We start from the raw sequence: 27,003 nt of genomic DNA on the forward strand, positions 1-27,003 counted from the left end.
TTACATTTATAACAATAAGAATATATAATTAATAATACAAAAGAACAAAATAAGTGAGTTAGTGTTGATGGATTCATGGACTATTCAGAAATCTGATGGCAGAGCGGAAGATGCTGTTCCTAAAATGTTGAGTCTTCGGGCACTTGCAGCACCTCTCTGATGGTAATAATGTGAATAGGTATGTCCTAGGTGAGGGTTCTTAGTGATGAATGCCACCTTCTTGAGGCATTACCATTTGAAGATGTCCTCGGTGGTGGGGAGGCTGGTGCCCAACGTAGACAACACACACAAAATGCTTGAAGAACTCCGCAGGCAGGGCAGCATCTATTGAAAAAAGTACAGTTAACGCTTTGGACCGAAGGCCTTGGCTGAGTTTACAACTCTCTGCAGCTTTTTCCTTTGCATTGGAGCCTCCATACCAGGTGTCAGGATGCTCTCTACAATAGGTCTGTAGAAATTTGCTAGTCTTCAGTGACATTGTCTTGTCTACATCAGAACAAATGACATGGGTGAGGGGAGGTTTTCAGTTCTGCAAGACAAATTTACAGAGTTAGGTGGGAAGCTTAGGGACAGAACTGACAAGGTGGTCTTCTTGGATGTTCTGCCTGTGCCATGTACCAGTCCATATAAGGTGGAGGAGATGAGAAGATTTAACGTGTGGCGCAAATTATGGTGCAGGTTAGAGGGACATAAGGGACATTCCATTTTATCCTTGCCTTCTTTCAGTATAGCTGAGATTATCGCTTCCTTCCAACTGAGTGGCATTTGTGCCTTTTTTAGAGTCCAGTTCAGTGTGGGGAGTAAAACAGGAATTAAATCATTTTTAAATTCTTTGTACCACTCTGCCATATACCCATCTGATCCTGGTGACTTGCTTAATTTAAACCTACTAATTGCAGCTTTTAATTCAACTTCAGCTATGTCAGCAGTCATCCTATTTTGTTCTTCGCTTAAAGTGAGTAACTCTAGAGAATGTCAATTTGGGTTATGCTTCCCCCTGGAACTTCGGAATATGGAGTTTTGTAAAACACTTCAAAAGCTTCTTGAATTTCACTTAGCTTATTTTTTTTATCATTTTTGTTCTTGGGTCCCTAGTTCTATGAATTGTATTTTCTGCTATCTTTTTTTTTCAGTTTCCACACCAGTATTTTCATAGACTTTGATCCACTTTAATAATGTCTCTGTTTCAGAAACATTAAATTTTTCCTGCTTTCTTGCTTAGCCAAACTATTAATTTTATTCCTAATTTTTAAAATTTCCCCTGATGTATCCTGTGCCAAATTCAATTTGTTTTTTCTCTAGTTCCTCAGCCTATTTTGTAATTCCTCTAATGTTTTATTCCTTGTTTTTTTCTTATATGAAGATATCGCTATAATTTTCCCTCTTAAGACAGCCTTCAGAGTATCCCATAAAATGGGAGGTGAAACCTTTCCATTATCATTAAATTCTAAGTAGAGACTAATTTCTTTTTTAATTTGTTCCTTAAAGTACGGATCATTGAGTAGACTTGAATTTAGTTTCCAAATAGTATTCTTTGGTTGTAGGTCAAAATCAACAGATAAGTATATAGGTGCATGGTCACTTACATCTATTGTCCCAATTCCACAGGTGTTTATTTTGTCTTTGGCTTTTCCAAATGTTACAAAATAGTTGATTTTTGTATATACAGAATGGGGAGCAGAATAGTGAGTGTAATCCCTTCTGTGGGGGAAAAGGTCCCTGCATATATCAATTAAATCAACATCCTCACAAAGTGTATTAACTTTCTTATGTAAGGATTTTGTTTCATAGGTTTTTCTATTGGAAGAGTCTAAGTTTGGTTGTAATTGTAAATATAAGTCTCTCCCGCATATCAGGAGATCTTCTGTTTCCGCTACCGTAATATCAGTAATTTTCTGAAAGAAACCAATATCACTTCCCTGGGGTGCATATATATTCAATAGAGTAACTGAATTTCCGTCTATATTCCCCTTACCAGAATATATCTGCCTTCTTTATCTCCCATTTCGAATACTTTTTCAAAATTTAGCTTACTTGAGATAAGAATAGCTACTTCTCTCCTACGTCCTGATTTATATGAGGAGAAAAACAGATTAGTGAAGCCCATTCTCTTTAGTTGTCTATGTTCATTATCATTTAAATGACTTTCCTGTAAATATACTAGATGGGCTTGTTTTTTTTTCATTTTGGATAAAATTCTATTACGTTTGATTGGATTTAATAGCCCATTGACATTAAAAGAAATGAATTTTACTTTGTCCTTAGCCATCTGTATTTATCTGTCAATGTATCATTGAAGTTAGCAGAATAAAACTTAATCGACCTACTCCCTGAACAAATAAGAACCAAGAAATGCAAATAATAACAAAAATGGCAACAAATGTGTGATTCCAAGGCTGAGGTCTCTGGTTGATGACCCTGCATTGAGCTAGAGGAAATGTCTAGCTGTGGGGAATAACCCCTCCTACTTGTGAGTTGAGGGCCCTCATTGCAGTGAACAAATCCATTACACAGAAAAGATTTCCCTGTGTATTCCATATATATATATACACACACACACACATACACATATACACGAGCACACACACACACACACACACACACACACACACACACACACACACACACACACACACACACACTTATATGCTCACATATATACTCATTTTGGTGGGGGAAAAAGAAGTAAGTGAGCAAATAAAGAAGAATAACTAAGTAATATAAAATCCACATCATTATAAGTATTTCTCAAGACAGGTATATCTCCGTCTACTTTTGCTTCCATTTAGCTTCTCAACATTTTTAAAGTTAGCCAAATCTTACGGCTCTTCTGGAGGGGGTGAGGGCTGTCTTTGGAAAACTCCCAGTCTCTCCCTGATATACTTTTCTCGGCCTCCTCCCGTCTCCTGCCTTCTCGATTCTCGCACTATTTCCCAAGCGGAGCAGGATAATTCTTCTGCCAGGCTTTCCCTCGGTTTGATCACGCTGACGGGCAACCCTCTGGCCTTCACGTCTGTAGTTGCCTCTTCCACTGTCCGATACAGTTGGATCCCATCTTGATAAAACACTCGAAGTTTAGCAGGGTGCGGAGTTTGAAATCTAATCTTGTTTTAGTATTCGCTTTACTTCAGAGTATTCTTTACATTTCTGCAGGACTGCGGGGGGTGGGGTAATCTTGGCCAAAATATATTAATTTATCGTCTAAAAACACCCTCTTCTTACTCCAGGCCCTTGATGGAACCTCCGCCTTGGTACTGTGTCGAAGGAATTTAATTATTATTGAGCGTGGCTTATCTGCTTTATCTCGGGTAGGCTTCGGGACGAGCACAAGATGCGCTCTCCATAGTCGAGGGAAGCTCCAGCACGTCCCTTAGCAACTTTCCAACAAATTCCGTCATAGACAAGCCCTCCACTCCTTTGGGAATGTTGTATATTCTGATATTTTTCCGCCATGATCTTCCCTCCAGGTCAAGCAGTTTACCTTCTTGTTGATTTAATATTTTTATGGTCTTACTTAGTATCCGTTCCACGTTTTGAACGCGATCTTCTACCTTCTCAATTTGAGTCTCTGCCACCGCTATTTTTTGATTGACGTTGGCGAGCTCTGACTTAATATCAGGTAGCTGCTGTTTTATATCTTTCTGGAACTCCCTTGTCTCTTTCAAAATTTCAATCATATTTGCCGCTTCGTCTGAACGAGGCTCAGCATCCTCCTCGCTAGCATGGAGTCGGGTAGGAGAGCCACTCACTGCACCCCTCTCGTCCACAGGCTCCGCAGTGTCGCTTTTAAAATTTCCATTCTTTTTCCCCATTCTTGCCCCTCTTATCAGTTCAAATACTTTCGAAAAATACTGTATTTGATGGGTTAACAGGGCTTAATATGCATTTTTCCAGAGGAGCTAGTGACTTACGCTGCCATCACTGGAACCGCCCTTTAAGCTGCTTTAAATCGAGGTTTAAGACTTTTCTTTTCCCTGTAGAGTTTAATTAGAATCTCCTGCATTGTAACTTCTATTTATCATATCTATTTTTGTGATTTTATTCTCTTATATAGTGTCTGAAATTTAACATTTGATTTTTATATCTTGTTCTATGTAAAGTTCTTTGAACTGCCTTGAGTTTGAAAAGTCCTATACAAATAAACTTGGTTGCTTGCTTATGGGACATTCGGGTGCCTTTTGGGGCAGATGGAACCTGTATCACCGGGACAGGTTGCATTTGAACTGGAGGGGCATTATCGTACTAGGCAGAGGTGTGCTTCCGTTGAGGACAGTTTAAACTCGTATCGGGGGGGGGGGGGGGAAGCAGGTACAACTGTTTAAACATCATAGTGGAGAATAACATATTAAGACATAACTGATTATATGCTTTAAAAACATAAAAATGGTTGAAATAGGATGAAAACATCAGTAATAGACTAAGGATAGCCTGTATGAATGCAGGAAGTATTAAGAATAAAATAACCGAGCTGGAATTATATGCAAGTGTGTTTAAGTATGATATAATAGCAATACATGAAACCTGCCAGACCTCAAAGGAAGGTGATAAATATAGTATTAAAGGATATACTTTACTTTGGAAAGATCGTAAAGGTGGACGAGTAGCTATATACATAAGAGAGAATTTAAACATGAGGCTACTTAAGATAGGAGGTGAATCGAGACAGTGAAGATATCTGGGTGAGAATTGAAAGCTACAAGGATAAAGGAATAACATTGGGTGTTTGTTATAGACTCCCTAATGCTGAAAGAGATTTTAAGAAACAATTCCATCAGAATATTAAAAAAGCTTGTTCTGAGGGTAATTTTATGGGGACTTTCATTTTTTAAATGTTGAGTGAGACAAGACTGTGGCAGACAAGAAGGCCTCACGAGAAGTCAAAACTGCCCAGTGCATGACCAGAAGCAGCCTAGCTGCCAACAAGGATATATATATATACAGAAAGATGCTGAAAAATGGCCAGCAACACACCCTATTCATAGACTGTTTGTAGCCTCCTGCCTGATAGGAGAGGGATGTAGCATCCATGCCAGGACCACCAGGCTCAAAAAGTTACATTCCCTAAGGAGTAAAGTTGGGTCAACACTTCCACCCACTAACCCACCCTTCCACACACCCGCCATTAATTTCACTTCAGTTGCCTAATGTACAGCCTAGCATAACTTTATGGACATACTGTATAATTGATCTATGAATATAAACTGTTCTGTGTATTTATATTTACAGTATTGTGTTTTTAAAATTATTATGATGTTTTATATCCTATTGTGTTTTTGTGCTACATTTGAAACAGAGTAACAATTATTTTGTTCTTTACATCTGTGTACTGGAAATGACATAAAACAATCTTGAGTATCTGAAATGTTGAATACTTTGGATGTAATGTGCAGGCCCAATAATTTAATGGTGTTATATGGGCTTGATATGCATTATTGCTTTGGGAATCTTTAAGGATATCCAGAGAGTGAGAGAAAGAAGGTTCAAAAAGGTAGTGCTAAGTACATCAGTGTGTAAAGTTGTGAAGAAATAAAACATGTAGGAAGTCTGTAAACACGTTGTACTTGTACATCTGGGCTGTTTCTCAGTAATTGAAATGGAGATTACATGCATTGCCGTTCTTCAGGTATTGTATTTTTGATCAGATAGAAATAAAAAATGGTTTCACTTGCTATTAGGATTATCGACTCAGAATTTCAAAGAATTCCTGACTTCGAAAATTAACTTTACTTGTCACGTGTACATCGAAACATATGGTGAAATGTGACATCTGTGTCAATGACCCAGCACAATCCAGTGATATGGTGATCGGCAAGTGTTGCCATGACTCTGGCTGTTTACTAATTCTAACCTGAATCTCTTTGGAGGCAATTAGAGCATCTGCAGGAAACCCACACAGCCATGGGGAGAATGTATAAACTCTTTGCAGACAGCAATGAAATTGAACCCGGATCACTGGTGTTGTAAATAACATTAAGCTACCATGTCTCCTGAACCAAATCAGATGCTTTGAGTGCAGGTTAGGAAATAATTGTGGTCACACCACTAAAAGAAACCATTCTCTTGTTTCTAAGAAGTCAGCTTGATCCTTCATTGAAGAGGTGCTATGAGTCCTATATTCTAGCAGTATGGCACTGAAATTACTGCTTTGACATTCATGTTCAAATGTCCATATAGCCATAAGACATAGGAGCCGAATTAGGCCATTTATCATATTGAGTCTGCTCTGTCATTCCATCATGGCTGATTTATTATTCCTCTTAACCCCATTCCCTTGTCTTCTTCCAGAACATTTGACTTCCTTACTAATCCAGAACCTATCTCTCTCCACAGCCATCCGTGGCAATGAATTCCGCAGACTCACCACCTTCTGGCCAAAGTATTGGCTCCTCATCTCTGTTCTAAATGGACATTGCTCTATTTTGAGGCTGTGCCCACTGGTCCTAGATTTCCCCACTACAGGAAACTTCCATTCTATCTAAGCCGTTCAGGTTCAATAGATTCAATTAGTTGCCCCCTCATTCTTCTAAGCTCCAATGAGAAAAAGCCCAGAGATCTTAAACATTTCTCATATGTTAACCCTTCATTTTTTGGATCATTATCATGAACCTTCTTTGGACTCTCTCTAATGCTGGTACATCCTTTCTTAGATAAGGAGGCCAGAACTGCTCAGAATACTCTGTGTGGTCTGACCAGTGCCTATAAAGCCTCAGCATTGCCTCCTTGCTTTTTTTTGTTCTAGTCTAATGGAAATGAATGTTAACATTGCATTTGCCTTCCTTACCAATGACTCCACCTGCAAGTTAACCTTGAGGGAAATCTTGCACACAGACTCGTTGGTCCCTTTGCAGCTCCGATTTTTGAATTTGATTCATGTTTAAAAAATTATGCTTCTATTCCTTCTCCCAAGGTCCAGGACCATATACTTCCCAATACCGTATTCAACCTGCCACTTCCTTGCCTATTCTACTAGTCTGTCTAAATCTTCTGAATTCAACCTTACAGTTGAGGCAAGAGTATTATAACAGATCCACCAAAGGTCAATGTCGTGTCTTACTGTGATTTTGAACAGAGTCAGTGCAGTGGTTGTATGCTATCTATGACAAATTGGTTGAAGTGCTTAGAGGGAAGCCAGTATTCTCATGAAATATATTGTAAAATGTCACCCCTTGGGTCATTTTATTACCTGCACAGTTTTGGATTTGCACTCAATTGGTTATAAACACAAAAGATTCCGTAGATGCTGGAAATCCAGAGTAGCACACACAAAATGTTGGAGGAATTCATCAGGTCTGCTGAAAGGTCTCAGCCCAAAATGTCTGCTGCTTATTTATTCCTCTCCGTAGATGCTGCTTGATCTGCTGAGTTCATCCAGCATTTTGCATGTGTTACTCAGTTGGTTATGGTGCTTTTATACTGATACTTGTTTGGATCACAAAATATTGGCATTTGCAATGTATAGGATCCCTTTTTTCATTCAACTGTTAATCCTGCCACAATAACAGACATGGGGCACTGTCACAAGAAAGCAGTACCCATTATCAAAGACCACTAACAACCATGCTGTGCCCTCTTCTCACTGCTACCATTGGACAGGAGGTGCAGAAGTCTTAGGTTCCACACCAGCAGGATCAGGAACAGCTGGTGCCCTACAACCATCAGGCTCTTGAGCTGATATGGATAATTTCACTCATCACTACCCTGTGGAATCACTACTCAGAACTGATTCCACAGCCTACAGTCTCACTTTCAAGGACTTTGTTTACAATTTATGTTATAAGTATTATTGTTTTATATTCTTAAAATTTGTCTTCTTTTGCACATTGGTTGTTTGTTGGTCCTTGTTTATGCATGGTTATTCATAAATTCAATTTTGTTTCTTTATTTTCTTGTAAGTGCCTGCAAGAAAATGAATCTGAATATTATACATATTTTGATAATAAATTTGACTTGACTTTGATCATAAGACATAGGAGCGGAATTAGACCATTTGGCCCATCGAGTCTGCTCCCCCATTCAAGCATGGCTGATCCTTTTCTCCCCTACTCACCCCCACTCCCCAGCATTCTCCCTACAACCTTTGATGCCGTGTCCAATCAAGAACTTATCAAGCTCTGCCTTAAGTACACCCAGCAACCTGGCCTCCACAGCTGCTTGTGTTAAATTCCACAGATTCACCATTCTCTGGCTAAAGAAATTTCTCTGCATCTCTGTTTTAAATGGACGCCCCTCTATCCTGAGGCTGTGTGTGTGTTTTTGTCCTGGACTCTCCCACCATCCTTTCCACATCTACTCTGTCTAGGCCTTTCAACATTCAACATGAGATTGTTTCAGCTTTGACTTTGAATGAAGAGATGGATTTGAGAGTAAGTACAGTTATGGGGAGTAGGTGCTAAGCTACTCATCTGCTGACTAAATAGGCCACTGTGGTAAATAATTGAACAGGCAAGCTCTGGGTTGTGTCACTCCCGTAGAAATGGCTTTCCCTTCTTTGTCATTTCAGCTATAATAATATTTATTTTATCACTGAGCTATAGTTGCTTTCCTTGTCTAAGTTAGTTATTTAAATCAATGGTCAACTTTGTGTAGATGTATTAGGAATTTGCTGTGGTGTGTTGGTGCTTACATTCTCTCAATTTGTAATGACCAGTGTGTGCAAAAATCTTGTGCTGTGCAATTTTTAGCCCAGTGACAGCAACATGTGCGCACTGGAAAAATTTCTTCTATAAGAGCAGTATAAATAAGCCAGTTCTAAAATCTGCAGACAAATTAGTGCAAACTCCACGTTGTCAACATTGTCCACATCAGAAGCCGGAAAAGGAAATGTGATTGTGTATGATCGTGAAATATACTTAACATGCATGCTAATGAAGTAGAGGGTGGCAACCTTTTGTGCACAATTTAAATTCCTTTGTGCACTTGTAGCACAAGATGTGTGCACTCCTTAGAGGGAAAATTGGTCAGCGTGATATGAAATAAAAAGCGGTAACATTGCAACAATTATAAGAATAAAGGAATACAGTGGATTCGGGTTAATTGTCCCGTTAGTTAATTGGGGCAGCAGCTTTTCTTGCGATAACTCTTAAAGTACAAAACTTAGTCGAAAAAGTAGCTGGGATTTCCTTCGTTTGTTTTGGGACACTGTCACTTAATTGGGACAGGAGACTTGCAGAAAAGTTTCTGACTAACATCAGTCACATGAACCTGCGTGGCCATTAGGCAATACACTGTGCTTAGGGCAGTTTTTAAATAGCATCAGTTGTGTATATTTATGTTCAAAAATCAGTGAAAATTGGTGAGAAATGAGCAGTAAGACAATTCAGAACTGTTTTGCTCAATGGGGTTTCAAGCATTCAGACCTGGAGATGCGAGCAACACCCCAAAGTGAAAATGAAACTAGTTCACCACTGCAAGTTAGGGACTATGCAGAATTTGAAGGTATAAAACAATCAGCATGAATGTTACAATGAAAATGGCCACCTTCTGAATCTACTTCTCATCTATTTTCTCCAGTTTGAACAGTTTCGGCCCAAAATGTCGACTGTACTTTTTCCTTAGATGCCTCCTGGCCTAATGAGTTCCTCCAGCATTTTGTGTGTGTTGCTTGGATTTCCAGCATCTGCAGGTTTTCTCTTGTTTGTGAGTGAATTTGGAGGATGTAACAGTTTCTAATTAGCATCAGTCACATACACTTGTGTGGTTGTTAGAAATTACGCCATGCTTAGAGCAAACAGTTTTTAAATAGCGTGATTTGTGTATGGTTGTGTTATGTATTCATTTGGACTGAGCAACACCTAATTAAAAAGTAGTGATTTTTGATACTACTTCAGTCAGGGAGACAATGAAGGTCATCCATTGTCTCCACTAGGTGTCTGTGCTGATTTTGTTCATTTATAGCCAATCAAGAGAACACGGCAGTGTGTACTGTATGAATTTTTCTGTCAATAACTATCGGGAACTGATACATAGTTTTGTAGTACTGCAGTAATATTACTAGTGTTCTAATTTGTTTTATATTTCATTCAAATACATAATTTGTTACTCAGTTAATAGGTAGTTTGCCTTTCAAAAAATAACTAGCAGTATGTATTTCCAATGTAAACAGCATTAAAAATGTGATTTAAAGTGTTTGCAATATAGTGACTTGAGGTATAGAGAGGGGTGTGGTGGCTAACTAGAATGGTTGATCAGATTGACTGTCTAGAGGAAGAAATCAATTGCACTAATGCACAAGAAATGGTTCAGATATTGTGACCCAATGCTTGTTGAAATATAACAATAAATTCTGTTGTCTTTATCTTTGTCATCAAGTTTATTCGGTGAGAAGTTATCCTTTGTTAGCTGGTACATTTATTTTATTTTGTTTTACAGACTCCACTTATTATCTACCTGTTCCATTTCCTTATTGATTATGCAGAGTTTGTCTTTATGGTAAGTAATGTTAGAGAATATTGTCTCTGTGTATCTTTTACCTTCTGCTACATGGGCTATTGACATCCCACCATTTTGTATTCGCAGGCAATGGATGTTATAACTGCAGTTGCACTCTATTTTGTTGCTGAGGATTTCAACAAAGTTGTGGTAAGAATATTGTATTTAATTTATTATAATGTTTAAGCTTCTCTTTTAACAACCAACATTTGCATATTATAAACACAAGAAAGTCTGCAGATGCTGGAAATCCAAAGTAATTGTTTGTGGATGGCTCTCCAACAATAAATCCTTTCCCATTCATACTCATTCCAGATATGTCAAAAACTCCCTTTTCAAATTTTAGCAAAAGCCAATCACAGGTGTTCACCATGATCCATTTTTGTTTGTATTCAACAGTTTGGAACTGGCTAACTATGGGTTTATTAGGTCATTAAAATTTTATTTTCTTCATTTCTAATCTTTGTCCTGTTGTTAGTAATAGATAATGGTACGGTTAGCTGCAAACTAGCAGGTTCTGTGTTTAGTTTATAAAGTGGTGATTCAGGTAGATGCATTTCCTGACAAAGCTACTTTTAATAGGAGATGTTTAACCCAACTAGGTGGCAGAAAGTGACTTTGAGTCTAGGGCCAGAGGGCTCAGCCACAGAATAGAAGGATGTCATTTTAGAACAAAAGTGGAATTTCTTTAGCCAGAGGGTCGAATTCATTGCCACAGATGGCTGTGGAGGCCTATATATCGTGCATAAATGAAACAGAGGATAATAGGTTTTTGATTAGTAAGGTTATGGCGAGAAGGCAGGAGAATGATATTGAGAGGGAAAATAAATCAGCCACGATGGAATGACAGAGCAGGTTTCATGGGCCATATGGCCTAATTCTGCTCCTGTGGCTTACAAAGTGGCTGATAACACAATCTTTTCTTCAAGATTATCTCCAGATTTAAAATTATCAGGCAGCAGAGAAGGAGCCGGAAGTAAAGTTTAACCTGTCGAATGTTGTAAGGCCTCGATAGAGTGGATGTGGAGCGAATGTTTCTTATGGTGGAGAAGTCTAAGACCAGAGGGGACAGCCTCAGAATAGAGGGTTGTCTTTTTAGAACAGAGCTGAGGAGGTTTCTTTAGCCAGAGAATAGTGAACCAGTGGAATTCATATATTTAAGCAGAGGTTGATAGATTTGTGATTAGTCAGGTCTTGGATATGGGGAGAAGGCAGAAAATTGGGGCTGAGAGGGAAATGGATCAGCTATGATTAAATGGCGAGCAGACCCGATGGGTTGAATGGCTTAATATGCTCTTGGAAATTTTCAGAGTCTCAAAAGCAGTTTACAAATCTCAAACACGAGACGGGGTTCTTCTTGTCCTCATCTACCACCTCGCCAGCCTCCATGTCCAGCACATAGTTCTCCAAAACTTCCACCGTCCATAACAGGATCCCACCACCATGCAAGTCTTTCCCTTCTTCCTCCAATTTCTGCTTTCTGCAAGGACAGCTTCCTTTGTGACTCCCTTGTTCATTCATCCCTCCCCGCTGATCTGCCTCCTGGCATTTATCCTTGCAAGTGGAACAGGTGTTACACCTGCCCCTACACCTCCTCCCTCATTACCATTCAGGGTCCCAAACAGTCCTTCCACATGAGGCAACACTTCACCTGTGAGTCTGTTGGGGTCATCTACTGTATCTGGTGTTCCCATGTGGCCTCCTGTATATCAATGTGACCTGATGTAGATTGGGAGACTGCTTCACCAAGCATTTACATTCCATAAGCCAGAAAAGGCAAATCTCCCAGTAGCCACCCATTTTATTTCCACTTCCCATTCCCATTCTGACATGTCGATCCATGGTCTCCTCTACTGTCATGATGAGGTACACCTTGTATTCTGTCTGGGTTGCCTCCAGTCTGATGACATGAACATCGATTTCTCTAATTTCCAGTCATGGCCAACCCAAGCCCTTCTCCGTTCCCCAGCCCCTTTCCCCTCTCTCACCTTATCGCCATTCCTGCCCATCGTCTCTCTCGGGTGCTTCTCCCCCTTTTCTTTCTACCATGATCTTCTGTCCTCTCCTATTAGATTCCCCCTTCTCTAACCCTGTACCTCTTTCACCAATCAACTTTCCAGCTGTTTACTTCACCCCTCCTTCCCCGCCACCCCATTTCACATTTCACCTATCACCTTGTGTTTCTCTCTCCCTTTGCCCGCATCTTCTAACTCTGACTCCTCATTTTTTTTCCTCCAGTCCCGAAACAGCGACTGTGCTCTTTTCCTTGGGTGCTGGCTGGCATGCTGAGCTCTTCCAGAATTTTGTGTGTGCGGCTTGGATTTCCAGCATCTGCAGATTTCTTTTGTTTTTAAAGTCTGCAGAGGTTCAGAGCCTCGAATTTAATATCAGAGAATGTATACAGTATACAACCTGAAATTCGTACTCTTCGAGACATCCGTGAAACAGGAAAAAACCCAAAGAATGAATAACAGAAACGTCAAAACCACAAAGCCCCCCCCCCACACACAAGCAGCAGCAAAATAATCCTCCCTCCTCCTTCACCCTCTCCCCATTTGCTCCAGCAAAAGCATTAAACCCCTCCCCCACCTTATAAGCAATAGCAAAGCCCCCAAAGAGACATTGATCTAGAGTCCATCAGAAACTGCAGTCCGTAAGCCAATCTTCGGTATCTTAGACAGGCTCTCTCTCAAAGAGAGGTCGCTGCTGCAAGTCCAACACAACACACACAGAATTCTCACCTGGTCCCTCAACACTAGCTCCATAGCAAAGAAAGCCCAGCAGCATCTCTACTTCCTGCGAAAGCTGAGGAAAGTCCATCTCCCACCCCCCCCCCCCCATCCTCATCACATTCTACAGGGGTTGTATTGAGAGCATCCTGAGCAGCTGCATCACTGCCTGGTTCGGAAATTGCACCATCTCGGATTGCAAGACCCTGCAGCAGATAGTGAGGTCAGCTGAGAAGCTCATCTGGGTCTCTCTCCCCGCCATTACAGATATTTACATTACACGCTGCATCCGCCAAGCAAACAGCATTATGAAGGACCCCATGCACCCCTCACACAAACTCTTCTCCCTCCTGCCATCTGGGAAAAGGCACCGAAGCATTTCGGCTCTTACGACCAGACTACGTAACAGTTTCTTCCCCCAAGCTTCAGACTCCTCAATACCCAGAGCCAGGACTGACATCAGCTTACTGCCTTCTACTGTGCCTATTGTCTTGTTTATTATTTATTGTAATGCCTGCACTGTTTTGTGCACTTCATGTAGACCTGGGTAGGTCTGTAGTCTAGTGTAGTTTTTTATAACCATATAACCAAATAACAATTACAGCACGGAAACAGGCCATCTTGGCCCTTCTAGTCCATGCTGAACGCTTACTCCCACCTAGTCCTACCTACCTGCACTCAGCCCATAACCCTCCATTCCTTTCCTGTCCATATACCTATCCAATTTTTTTTAAAATGACAAAATTGAACCTGCCTGTACCACTTCTATTGGAAGCTCATTCCACACAGCTACCACACTCTGAGTAAAGAAGTTCTCCATCATGTTACCCCTAAACTTTTGCCCCTTAACTCTCAACTCATGTCCTCTTGTTTGAATCTCCCCTACTCTCAATAGTCGTTTTTACTGTTAGTGTACCAGCAGTTATGGTCGAAATGACAATAAAAAGTGACGACTTGAAAATGCTGGGAGAGCTTAGCAAGTTGGGCAGCATCCATGGGAATGAATAAACATTCAATGTTTCGGGCCAAGATCCTTTAACAGGACTGAAAAGGATGGGAGTAGATACTGGAATATAAAGGTGGTGGGAAGGGAAGGGAAGTATAGCTAGAAGTTTACAAGTCTGCTGAAACTATTTTTACTTTAAAATAATTTCAAGCTAGTTCTTGTTGAATATATCAATATCCAGTTTTAAAATAATATATATACCAGTAATGTCGGCAATATGAATCAAAATCTTCAGGTCAAGTAGAAGAAAAATTGGAGAATGAGCAGAGAAATAAAAACCCATTTCTTCTTGATTTGTTAGAAAAGCTGCTGTCATAGTATTTTATAATCGTGTGTACAGTAAAGCAGTGACAAGGTTTACTGAGTGCTGTTAGGGGGAGAATGCAGTGTAAAGAAATTTAAGTTGAATGTGAAGAATTGATTTATAGGTGTGGCATTAAATTTTTAAAATTCTTATTTTTATTTCCCAGTTTAGGAAACAGCGGCTTGCATTTGAATTCAAGAAATATGCTTCAGATATTATCACACTTGTCAGGACTCCTAAAGAAATGTATCATATTCCTCTTAAGGTAGCACTGTTGTAAGTAAGAAAGCATATTGTCGTTATCAGTACTGTGATACGTGTATGGTCAATCAGTTGGCCAAATGCCACAATATGTGCAGCGTGACACGGATTGAGGTAGACTTGTGTTCTGATGCTGGCATTTTCCTTAGAAGCAAATGATGAATTGTGATCTTAGGCAGAACTGAGGATAAAGGAAGACATTTGGAGTGATTATATTACATCTTTGATAGCCCCAAGCTTTCAGCTAATGAAAAACTTTTAGTAACTTATACCACATAGGACACATAGTGGCCAACTTTGCACTGGATGCTTTCATTAGCAAGTGTGTGATTAGTGCCCAGATAATTTGGCACAGTAGTGGAGCGGTGAGCATAACATTGTTAGAGCACCACTGACCTGTGTTCAATTCTGTCTCTGTTTGTAAGGAGATTCTACATTTTCTCCATGACTCCATGGATTTCCTGCAGGTGCTCCAGTTTCCTCCCACATTCCAACAACGTGCAGTTTAGGTTAATTAGTCACAGATGTAATTGGGCATTGTGGCTCATTGGGCAGGGAAGGCCCATTATTGTGTATCTCTAAATAAATAAAAATAATCTGGGTTTTCATGATGTTGAGGCTTGAAATAGGTGTATTGCAAGGACACCAGGGAGACCATTCCAACACTAATGTAACACTATATATATACATATATACACACACACACAATTAATTAATTGTCAGAAAACTCTGCGGTGGCCCCTCCATACTAGATGGTGATGCCGGTTAGAATATGCTGCATGGTACATCTGTAGAAATTTGTGATGTCTTTGGTTATATGTCAATTCTTCTCAAAACCTTAATGAATTATATCCACTGTCATGCCTTCTTTGTAATTGCATCAATACTTGGGCCCAGGATTGATCCTCAGAGATGTCAACCAGGAACTTGAAACTGATCACCCTTTTCACTTGTGATCCCTCAATGAAGACTGGAATGTGTTCCCTTGACTTCCCCTTCCTGAAATCCACAGTTAATTTCCTGGTCTTACTGACGTTGAGTGCAAGGTTGTTGCTACAACACCACTCAACCAGCTGATCTGCCTCACTTCTGTAAGCCTTCTCACCACCATTTGAAATTCTGCCAACAATAGCTGTGTCATTGCCAAATCCTGCTCTTCTCAGGCACTGGTATGATTGTTGCCCTTTGGAAGCAGGTGAGAACCTCCAAACACAGCAGTGAGAGATTGAAGATTTCCTTGACCATTCTTGCCAGTTGGTTGGCACAGATTTTCAGAATCTCACCGAGTACGCTATCAGAGCCTGATGCCCTGCAAGGGTTCACCCTCTTGAAAGATGTTCTGACATCACCCTTTGAGACAGAGATCACAGGGGCACCATATATGGTGATCTTGTAGTGTATTTAGAGGTTGGCAGGTATGATGTGGGCATCACTGAGTCATGGCTGAAAGAAGAACATGCAAGGAATCACATTGTATCAAAAGGACAGGCAGGTAGGCAGAGGAGGTGGGTGCCTCTGTTAGTTTTTAAAAAAAAAACACAAAATCAAACACTTAAGAGGTGACATAGGACTGGAAGATACCGAATCCTTGTGGGTAGAATTAAGAACTGCAAGGGTAATAAGACTTTGATGGGAGTTTCATATAGGTCTCTGAACAGCAGCTAGGATGTGGGATACAAATTATAACAGGAGATAGAAAAGGCATGTAAAAAGGGCAATGTTACAATAGTCATGGAGGATTTCAATATGCAGGTAGATGGGAAAATCAGATTGGTGTTGGATCCCAAGAGGGAATTTGTAGAGTGCCTAGAAGATGGCTTTATAGAACAGCTTATGGTTGAGTCCACTAGAAGAAGGGCAATTCTGGATTGGGTGTTATGTAATTGACCAGATTTGATTAGGGAGCTTAAGGTAGAGGAACCCTTAGGAGACAATGTTCATAATATGATATAATTCACCTTGCAATTTGAGAGCGAGAATATAAAATCACATTATAGTGGAGTAAAGGACATGAGAGGAGCTGAGAGGTCTGAAAGTAGATAAGTCATCTGGACCAGATAGGGTTCTGAAAAGAAGTAGCTAAAGGGATTGTGGAGACATTAGTAATGATCTTTCAAAAATCACTAGATTCTGAAATTATTCTGGAGGACTGGAAAATAGCAAATGTCACTGCACTCTTTAAGAAGGAACGATGCAGAAGAAAGGAAATTATAGGCCTGTTAGCCTGAATTCAAGGGTTGGGAAGATGCTGGAGTCTGTTATTAAGGATAGGGTTTTGGGATCCTTGAAGGCATATGGTAAAATAGGTCAAAATCAATATGGTTTCCTAAAGGGGGAATCTTGCCTGTCAAATCTATTGGAGTTCTTGAGGAAATAACAGCAGGAATAAACAAAGGAGAGTCAGTGAATGTTGTTAACTTGGATTCTCAGCAGGTCTTTGACAAGGTGCTGCACATGACGTTGCTGAACAAGATATGAGCCCATGGTACTACAGGAAAGATACTAACATGGATAAAAGATCGGCTGACTGGCAGGAGCAAAGAGTTGGAATAAAGGGTGCCAGTGCCTTTTCTGAAAGTGACTAGTGGTGTTCCACAGGAGTTGGTGTTGGGACTGCTGCTTTTACGTTAAATGTCAATGATTTAGATGATGGAATTGATGGCTTTGTGGCTAGGTTTGAGGACAATCTGAAGATAGGTAGCAGGGCAGGTAGTATTAAGAAAGCGGAAGGGTTTAGACAGATTGGGAGAATGTGCACAGAAGTGGCAGGTGGAATGTAGTATAGGAAAGTGTAGAAGGAATAAAGGCATAGACTCATTTCTAAATGGAGAAAATTAAAAAAGTCCTCATGCAGGTTTCCCTAAAGGTTAACTTGCAAGTTGAGTTAGTCATAAGGAAGGCAAATACAATGTTAGCATTCATTTCGAGAAGACTAGAATATAAAAGCAAAAATGTAATAGATTTTATGTGGCATTAGTCAGACTGCACTTTGTGTATTGTGAGCAGTTTTGGGCTGTTATCTAAGAAAATACGTGCTGGCATTAGGCAGTGTCCAGGGGAGGTTCACAAGAATGATTCAAGAAATTAAAGGGTTAATGTATTAGGAGCATTTGATAGCTCTGGGCCTGTACTCATTGGAGTTTAGAAGAATGAGGCAGGATCTCATTGAAATCTATTGAATATTGAAAGGCTTGGATTCAGCATATGTGGAGAGGATGTTTCCGATAGTGGGAGAATTTGGATCAGAAGGCACAGCCTTAGAATAGAAGGATGTTCATTTATAAGAGAGATGAGGAATTTCTTTAGTTAGAGTAGTGAATCTGTGCAATTCTTTGCCCCAGATGGCTATGGAGGCTGGGTCATTGGTAATGTTTAAAGTGGAGGTTGATAGGTTCTTGATTAGTCAGGAACCTGAAGACAGGAGAATGAGGATCGGGGGATCATAAATCAGCCATATTGAAATGGCAGAGTAGACTTGAGGGCCAAATGGCCTAATTCTGTTCCTATGTCTCATGGATACAAACAGATTACAATTCAAACATTTAAGTGTAATAGGTTAACAGAACAATGCAAAACCAAATTATTTTTAAGTCTGAAATCAATGCAAAGAATGTCAGATTGATTACATCATTTGTCAGGCTTGGCGTTCAAGAATATTTTTGCAAAGCCGTCGGGTGTTTTTGTTTTAAATTTTAGTTGAAAGTAGATCAAAGAAGTTTATCTTTGATAAAATGTTCAATTAGCAAACTCCAGATTGCAGTGAATGCTTTATTAATCATATATCTGTCATTAGTGCTCCTTTTAAAAAAAAGTTTATCTCGCTTAATCTCATCAAGTACTGGTCTGGTTCGATGTGCATCAAGGCACATGGTCAATACAAATAATTCTTCAGTGTATCCTACAATTGAAGTTGGGTGGTAGGTGAAGATGCATCTCTAGGCCCCCGATCAGAGTCCCGTGAAGTCATAGGAATAGGTGGTGGACGCTTGTACGAGCAGCTGGGGGACATCACAAGTCCTGGTTATGTGACCACTGATGCCAGACAGACAATCTCTGAAGAGATTAACTTGCAAGTTGGGGTCACCTATCTTGTACAGACACTGCCCAGAAGAAGGCAATGGCAAACCACTTCTGCAGAAAAATTTGCGGAGAATAATCATGGTCACGGAAAGACAATGATCGTTCATGTCATATGACATAGCACATAATGAATGAACAGTTGAAGGATTAAATTCATGTATTTGACTGGCAGTAATTACAGTATTTAAATAATAGAATTGAATGAGTCAGCAGTTCATTGTGTTTTAACTGGTTTCAAATGAAGCTAAGGAAAAAAGATAAGGTGGCAATTTATCTATCCCTTTTTGTTTTCTTCTGTTTATTTATTTCTAATAATCTGGGTATCAAATTAACACTAAGTACCTATGTACCAACAAATGTCTTTACTTGTCCACAAGTGAAATAATAACTTTTTATGCATGCAGCTAACAAACAAAATGCAGGAGGAACTCAACAGGCCAGGCAGCATCTATAGTGAGGAATGAACATTTGATATGTCAAGCTGAGATCCTTTATCAGGAACAATCGTCCCCACTTGGCCCAAAACATTAACTCTTTATTCCTCTGCATAGATGTTGCCTGACCCTGTCAAGTTTCTCCAGCATTTTATGAGGGTTGCTCTGGATTTCTAGCACCTGCAGAATCTCTTTTGTTAATGATTTATAGCCATTAGATAATTTATTTTAAGAGTGTTTCAGCAAATTGTTCTTTTCTGATTTGGTTCTAAGCTGTCAGACTATTGAACATTAAAAACGTTCACAGATGATAGAATAAAGGAGGGAAGGTTTAAATTAATCTCAGGCTATATCCACACTAGACCAGATAATTTTGAAAATGCCGGTTTCGCATAAAAGCAATAGGTGTCCACACTATGCATTTTTAAAAATATCTCTGTTCACATTGAAATGGAGATTTCAGTGAATCTCCTCCTACTGCGCATGCGCAGGACACATCTACCAAAAACAAGCAGCATGTTTGGTATCGAATCTCGCTGTGAAAGACAGTGCGTGTTTGTATAGGAAAAACTTAAATGACAGGCAGCTGTTGGCTCTCGCGCAGGAGGACTTAAAAGTAAAAAAAACAAATACTGAAGTGTATGGAGGCAACCAACGGGGAGTTCAAGGACTGTATGACCCGGTTGACGACGAACATTGAAAAACTGACTAACTCTGTTGCATTAATAAAGCACCTTGTTAAATGTATAAAACATATCTGCATCAGGGTTATCTTTGATTTCCATACAATGTTACATTAGGCTGTTACACATCTATTGTCAGAGAAGTACTTGCATAAATAGGTAAACCACCTTCATGCAAGCAAGGACAGAAAACAGGGCAAAGTGAGTATACTTATTTATTCGGTAAGTTATGGGTCAAAGTATTTGATGAGTACATTTCTAACTCTTCTGGCTTCAGTCTCGTTGCAGTTGTTCTGAAATTGTTAGGTTGCGTTCAAGAAAACAATGAAATGGCGCACTACCATCTGACAGCGTTTTCAGATTTCTCCGGTTACCCCGTCCACACTGATCTGCCCAAGCAGCGTTTTCAAAAATATACACCCTGGAAAGCGTTTCTGAAAAGCTCCAGTTTCGGGGGATGAAAATGCCTTTTTAGTGTGGACGGAGGGTAAAAACGAAGAGAAAAAGCTTTGATTACGGATTTATCCGGTGCAGTATGGACATAGCCTTAGAATAGGTTATTGTAGCTGGCTGTGCAGCTTCCTCTCAAAGCTCATTCTGTAATGGCACAGCATTGTGAGCTGAAGGGCCTGTACTGTGTTGTAATGGTCTATAATCTGAAAAAAATCAAATGGTAACAGTGTAATTGCATTTTCAAATATCCTTTAAACTTGGTTACCCACCCCTGCAGTTAGTATTATATAAGTTGTGAGTGCTCTGCTGGAATAAGATAACAAATGCATCCTTTTTGTCAGTTAAGCAGAACTTTTTGTCTCAGTAATTTGCTTCAAGCATTCCATCTTGGTACATTGTAGGAAAAGAATTCAATGTTCAATGACTTCAGGGTACTGACTGTCATCCAATGGAATTGAATGATAGTTAAATTTAGAAGAAGCTGCCAGATAATCATGTTTATGGAACAAATTGTGCAGAGTATTTGAAATGAACGCCTGAGGAAGCAGCTAAGACAATTGACCAAGAATGAAGCAATCAATTGATGCTGGAAATGTGTCAAGTTAAAAGCTCAAAGCAGGGCTTGCATTTACATTGTTACCACCATAAGACATCTCAGAGCTCTTTAAACCATTTATATTACATCTGTAATATATGAAACATAAATCCATATTCCCCTCAGCAAATTCCCACAGCAATATGCTAAATGCTCACAAGAAAATTGTTTTGTTTTTGTGGGATAAATATTGACAAGGACACCACGCAGTTCTACAGAATCGAAAAAGACACTTTGATACGGCTCACCTGACATGTCAAATGTTCATTCCTCCCATTGATCTGCGTTTGGCCTCAAGGTCTTTTCTTTCCACGTACATGTCCAAATTGTTTTAAACATTGTTACTGTAGCTGGCTGTACAGCTTCCTCTCAAAGCTTGTTCTGTATATGCACTATCCTCTGTGTCAGCTCCCTATTAATTGCTGCTTTTCTTGCTTGAAATGTACGCCCTCGAGACACACTGGAAATAGTTCCAGTTCTTTGAAATTTTATCTATTATGTTTGGTCTTGGATGCATGCAGGGAACCCTGTTTTAACCTCAGGGAACATGTACGTTCCTTCACACCTGGATAAATTTCTGTTCTAGTTACTAGATGACTGATACATCAATGTCTTTGCATCCTTTGTCCTGTCCGACACCTTCAGCTGCCATGTTGTGCATCTGAATGGAAAATCCTACAAAAAGTGTGGGTTTGACCCAGTCGATCACAGGTAAAGCCCTCCCAACCATTGAGCATATTTACATAAAACGCTGAGACAGGAAAGCAGTGTCCATTATCAAGGACCCTATCACCCAGGACATGCTCTCTTCTCACTGCTGCCATCAAGAAGGTGGTACACGATCCTCAGCACTCACACTACCAGGTTCAGAAACAGTTATTACCCTCAACCATCAGGCTCTTAACTCAAAGGGCAAAACTTCACTCAACTTAATTTGTCTCATCACTGAAATGTTTCCGCAACCAATAGCCTCACTTTCAAGGACTCTTCATCTCATGTTCTCGATCTTTATTGCTGATTTATTAATTATTATTTTTGTATTTGCATTGTTTGTTGTGTTCTGCACTCTGGCTGAACGCCCTAATTGGGTAGTCTTTCATTGATTCTGTTAAGATTATTATTCTGAAGATTTATTGAGTATGCCCACAAGAAAATGAATCTCAGTGTTGTATATAGTGACATGTATGTATTTTAATGAAATGTACTTTAACTTTGCTTCTTTCTCTACCATGGTGCAATTCCCTCTTGCAATTTTCACTTGTGCTATCTCTTCCTTTGTTCCTGACTACCATCTCTACAGATCAAAGCATCTACTGCTCAACTTTGGTGTTGCAGTTTTCATTTTCAAATATCGTTAGGGCTTGAAAGCTTTGCTTGACTGCATAATTAAAAAAAACACCAGCAATTGATGTTGTTTGTCTAACCACGCAGACTATTAATGGATCTCATCTCCTCAAGTATTGCTGAATCCTCATTTGTTCACTTAAGCTTTGGCACATGCCTTTAAGATGGGAATTTTTTTTACTTCATACCATGTGTCGTTTACAGTATATTTAAAACCAAGATCTTGGTCTCTTCAATTTAAGCTCCTATGGAAGGGCAGGAGATTATAGTCAGTTCCGGGGTGCTTAGGCGCGACTCAAGTAGCAGCAGTACTCTCGATGGATATGATTAAATATTCCTGTTTCAGCCTGATACAGCTAAAATACTCAACTGCTTCCAAGGTCAGTACAGTCAACAAAGATGTCTTAATACACTTAAACAAGCTATCGCTGCTTAAAACCGATGGAAACAACACCGATTGTGGTCGGAAATGCCCACGTAGGACACCTAGGAGAAAGGGCGGGTGTAGAGCGGGGTTACATGTGTGTTTCAAGAAACAGGGTTTTTAAACTCCCTATACTGACTATCTTGCTGGCAAACGTGTAGTCTCTGGTTACTAAAATCGATCTGAGAGCTAGGGTGCTGAATCAGAAGGACATTAGGACCACATGTGTCCTTTGTTTTAGGGAATCCTGGTTAATCCCTTCCGTAACGGATGCAGCAATTCAGATCGAAGGGTTTACTATCCAACATCAGAATGGATCTATAGAGTCTCTCAAAAGCAGAGGTGGAGGAGTATTCCTCATGATCAACTCTTCTTGGTGCACAAAAATATCTCTGCTGTCCCAATTCTGCTCACCAGACCTGGAATATCCAGCAGTAAAGTGCCGTCCTTTTTACCTACCACGGGGGTTCTCTGGGGTCATTCTGGTAGCAGTTTACATTCCACCTCAGGAGAATATCAAGCAGGCTTTAGATGATCTGAGCAATGGAATAAACACGCACAAAGCAGTGCACCTTAACACCTTCACCATTGTTTCAGGAGATTTTAACCAGGCCAGTCTGAAAAAAATCACTAAGCAACTACCATCAGTAGATCACTTGCAATGCCAGAGGAAACAACACACTGTTACACCACCATTAAGAATGCCTACCGTGCTATTCCACGCCCTCACTTCAGGAAGTCTGATCACCTGGCTGTACTTCTACTCCCTGAGTATAGGCAGAGACTGAAGACTGCAGCACCAGCAGTGAGGACCAAGAAGGTACGGACAAGGGAAGCACAGGAACACCTACAAGACTGCTTTGAATCGGTGGACTGGACTGTATTCAGGGATTCATCTTCGAATCTGGATGAGTATGCTGCAGTTGTTACCGACTTCATTAAAACCTGTGTGGATGAATGTGTGCCTTCAAAGTCTTACTGTACATTCCCAACCAAAAGCCTTGGATGAACCAGAGGGTACTTTGTCTGCTGAAAGCCAGATCTGTGGCACTCAAGTCTGGCGACTCAGGCCTGTACCAGAAAATCAGCTATGATTTGCAGAGGGCTATTTCAAGGGCAAAGAGACAATTTTGTACGAGGTTGGAGGCAACATCGGAGGCACGGCAACTCTGGCAGGGTCTGCAAGACATTACATCCTACAAAGTGAAACCCAAAGCATGAATGGCAGCGATGATTCACTACCAGATTAACTCAATGCCTTCTATGCACACTTCAAAAGGGAGAACATCACTACAGCTGTGAAGATCCCTGCTGTTCTTGATGACCCTGTGATCCCTGTCTCAGAGGCCGATGTTATGCTGTCTTTAAAGAGAGTGAACCCTTGAAAGGCAAATTGTCCTGATGGAGTACTGGTAAGGCTCTGAAACCTATGCCAACCAACTAGCGGGAGTATTCAAGGACATGTTCAACCTCTCACTGCTATGGGCGGAGGTTCCCACTTGCTTCAAAAAGACAACAACTATACCAGTGCCTAAGAAGAATAATGTGAGCTGCCTTAATGAGTATCGCCTGGTAGCACTCACATGTGATGAAATGCTTTGAGAGATTGGTCATGACTAGACTGACCTCCTGCCTCAGCAAGGACCTGAACCTATTGCTGTTTGCCTATCACCACAATAGGTCAACGGCAGATGCAATCTCAGTGGCTCTCCACACAGCTTTAGACCACCTGGACAACACAAACACCTACGTCAGGATGCTGTTCATCGACTATATCTCAGCATTTAACGTCATCATTCCCACAATCCTGATTGAGAAGTTGCAGAACTTGGGCCTCTGTACCTGCCTCTGCAATTGGATCCTCAACTTCCTAAGCAGAAGATCACAATCTGTGCAGATTGGCAATAACATCTCCTCCTTGCTGATGATCAACACTGGTGCACCTCAATGCTGTGCACTTAGCCCTTCTATATAAACATGACTGTGTGGCTAGGCATAGCGCAAATACCATCTACAGATTTGCTGACAAATACACTCAAAAACTTATATAGTTGTACCATGGAGAACATTCTGACAGGCTGCATCACTGTCTGGTATAGAGGGGCTACTGCACAGGACCGAAAGAAGCTGCAGAATGTTGTAAATCTAGTCAGCTCCTTCTTGGGTACCAGCCTACAAAGTACCCAGGACACCTTCAGGGAACAGTGTGTTAGAAAGGCAGCGTCCATTATTAAGGACCTCCAGCACCCAGGCTATGCCCTTTTTCACTGTTACCATCAGGCGAGAGGTGCAGAAGCCTGAAGGCACACACTCAGCGATTCAGGAAAAGCTTCTTCCCGACTGCCATCCAATTCCTAAATGGACTTTGAATTATTGGACACTACCTCACTTTTTTTTTAATATACAGTATTTCTGTTTTTGCACATTTTTAAAATCTTTTCAATATATGTATGCTGTAATTGATTTACTTGTTTATTATTATTTTTTATTTTACCATTATTATTATTATTTTTTATTTTACCATTATTATTATTATTATTTTTTCTCTCAGCTAGATTATGTATTGCATTGAACTGCTAAGTTAATAAATTTCACGTCACATGCCAGTGATAATAAACCTGATTCTGAGTTGTGGGCATACAGCGATACAGAAATAGTGTGGAGTAGAGAGTGGAATCCCTTATACAACCCTGTCACTCCCAAAGTGTAACATCACAAAAGTATGATTAATAATGTGTTTAATTTTGAAAATGATAAACCTCCTTAAAATTAGCTTTTTTATACAACTAAAATTTATATATTTATTGAGATACAGCATGGAATAGGTCCTTGGCACTTTGAGCTGCCTGCCCAATTTAACCTTAGCCTAATCACAGGACAATTTACAATGACCAATTAACACAAACTTTATTACAGAGGATGCCGGAACTGAACTCTGGACTCTGCCCTGAGCTGTAATAGTGTGGCACTAACTGTGGATGTTCTTAAAGGTTAGGTGCAGAAAAGATGTTTCTGCTGATTGATGTCTAGAACCAGCAGGCACAACTTGAGAGCTAGTGATAAGTCATATAAAGCTGAGGAGAAGCTCAGTATTGTGTTAATTTAAAACAAGTTTTTAGATATTTTGGCATTAAGGGAATTGGGGGATAGGGTGATAGTGTGGGTACGTAGCATTGATGTGGAAGGTCACCCTTGATCTCGTTGAATGTAGGAGCAGACACAAAGGACAAAGTCTACTCTGGCTGATCTTATGTTGAATCTTACTATTGGTGATTCTGTGGCCTTTAATTTCAATCCTCTGTACAGACTCCATTGTTATAGAGTCATATAGCATAGATACAGCCCATTCAGTCCACCAATCCATGGGCACCCATCCACATTAACATAGAGAAGATATTAATCCCATATTCCATCAATTGGCCCTTAGTGCTGATAGTTCCAGTGCTCAGCTGGACAACTGTTAAATGGACTCTATTTCCACCACTACCCTGGTATAACCATACAATCAGTACAACCAGATACCCACTGCTTTTTTGGTTAATAAGGTCCCCCTCAGATCCACAAGTAATCTCTCGCCCCTTACCTTAAATGTATTTCCTCTAGTTTTATTCATCTCTGCTGAAGTGAAAAGATTCCTGCAATTTTACCCTATCTGTACCTCTCATCATTTTATATATCTGAGTTTGTATTTGTTGATCAAGTTCACATCTCCTATATACCAATTCTCTTTATGAAGGTGACTCCATGATTGCTTATCTCTGTTTCAAAATGAGTCAATGACTCATCAGTCAAGAGAAACCTGGCAAGGATCCGGAGCAAGAACGTAACCTAGAAGCTGGAGCCAAGTTGTGTGGTTTTATGTCAGGAAACACTTCTATGCACAAAGGATGACAGGAAATTGAAACTTTTCCTTCCAAAAAAATTCTCTTGAGGTTGCATGGTACATGAACATTTTAGTATTAAAACTAAAGGATATTTGTTAGGCAAGGAAATTGGAGTAACAGAACCAACATGGATAATTGCTAAGATCTGCAATGAATAGCAGATTACCTTCATGGTAGGTTAACATAGGGGACATAATCTCAAAATATGGGGCAGTAAATTTAGGGTAGAGATAAGGAGGAATTGCTTTTCCCAAAGTGTAGTGAATCTGTAGAATTCTCTGCCCAATGAAGCAGTGGAGGCTACCTCAATAGATATATTTAAGACAAGGTTAGATGGATTTTTGCATAGTATGGACTTAAGGGTTATGGGCAAAAGGC

At 40.1% G+C, this 27,003-nt stretch overlaps 1 protein-coding gene across 1 annotated transcript in view; it reads left to right on the top strand.

Annotated features, from left to right (window-relative positions):
* Positions 1-27,003, top strand: part of pigu (phosphatidylinositol glycan anchor biosynthesis, class U) — a 62,811-nt gene that overhangs the window by 14,642 nt on the left and 21,166 nt on the right. The window contains exons 3-5 of the mRNA XM_059980876.1: positions 10,369-10,428; positions 10,516-10,578; positions 14,634-14,743. Of these exons, the coding sequence (XP_059836859.1) occupies positions 10,369-10,428; positions 10,516-10,578; positions 14,634-14,743 (233 nt within the window). The remainder of the gene's footprint in view (positions 1-10,368; positions 10,429-10,515; positions 10,579-14,633; positions 14,744-27,003) is intronic.

This window comes from Hypanus sabinus, chromosome 9 (assembly GCF_030144855.1).
Source record: "Hypanus sabinus isolate sHypSab1 chromosome 9, sHypSab1.hap1, whole genome shotgun sequence".
Classification (NCBI taxonomy): Eukaryota; Metazoa; Chordata; class Chondrichthyes; order Myliobatiformes; family Dasyatidae; genus Hypanus; species Hypanus sabinus.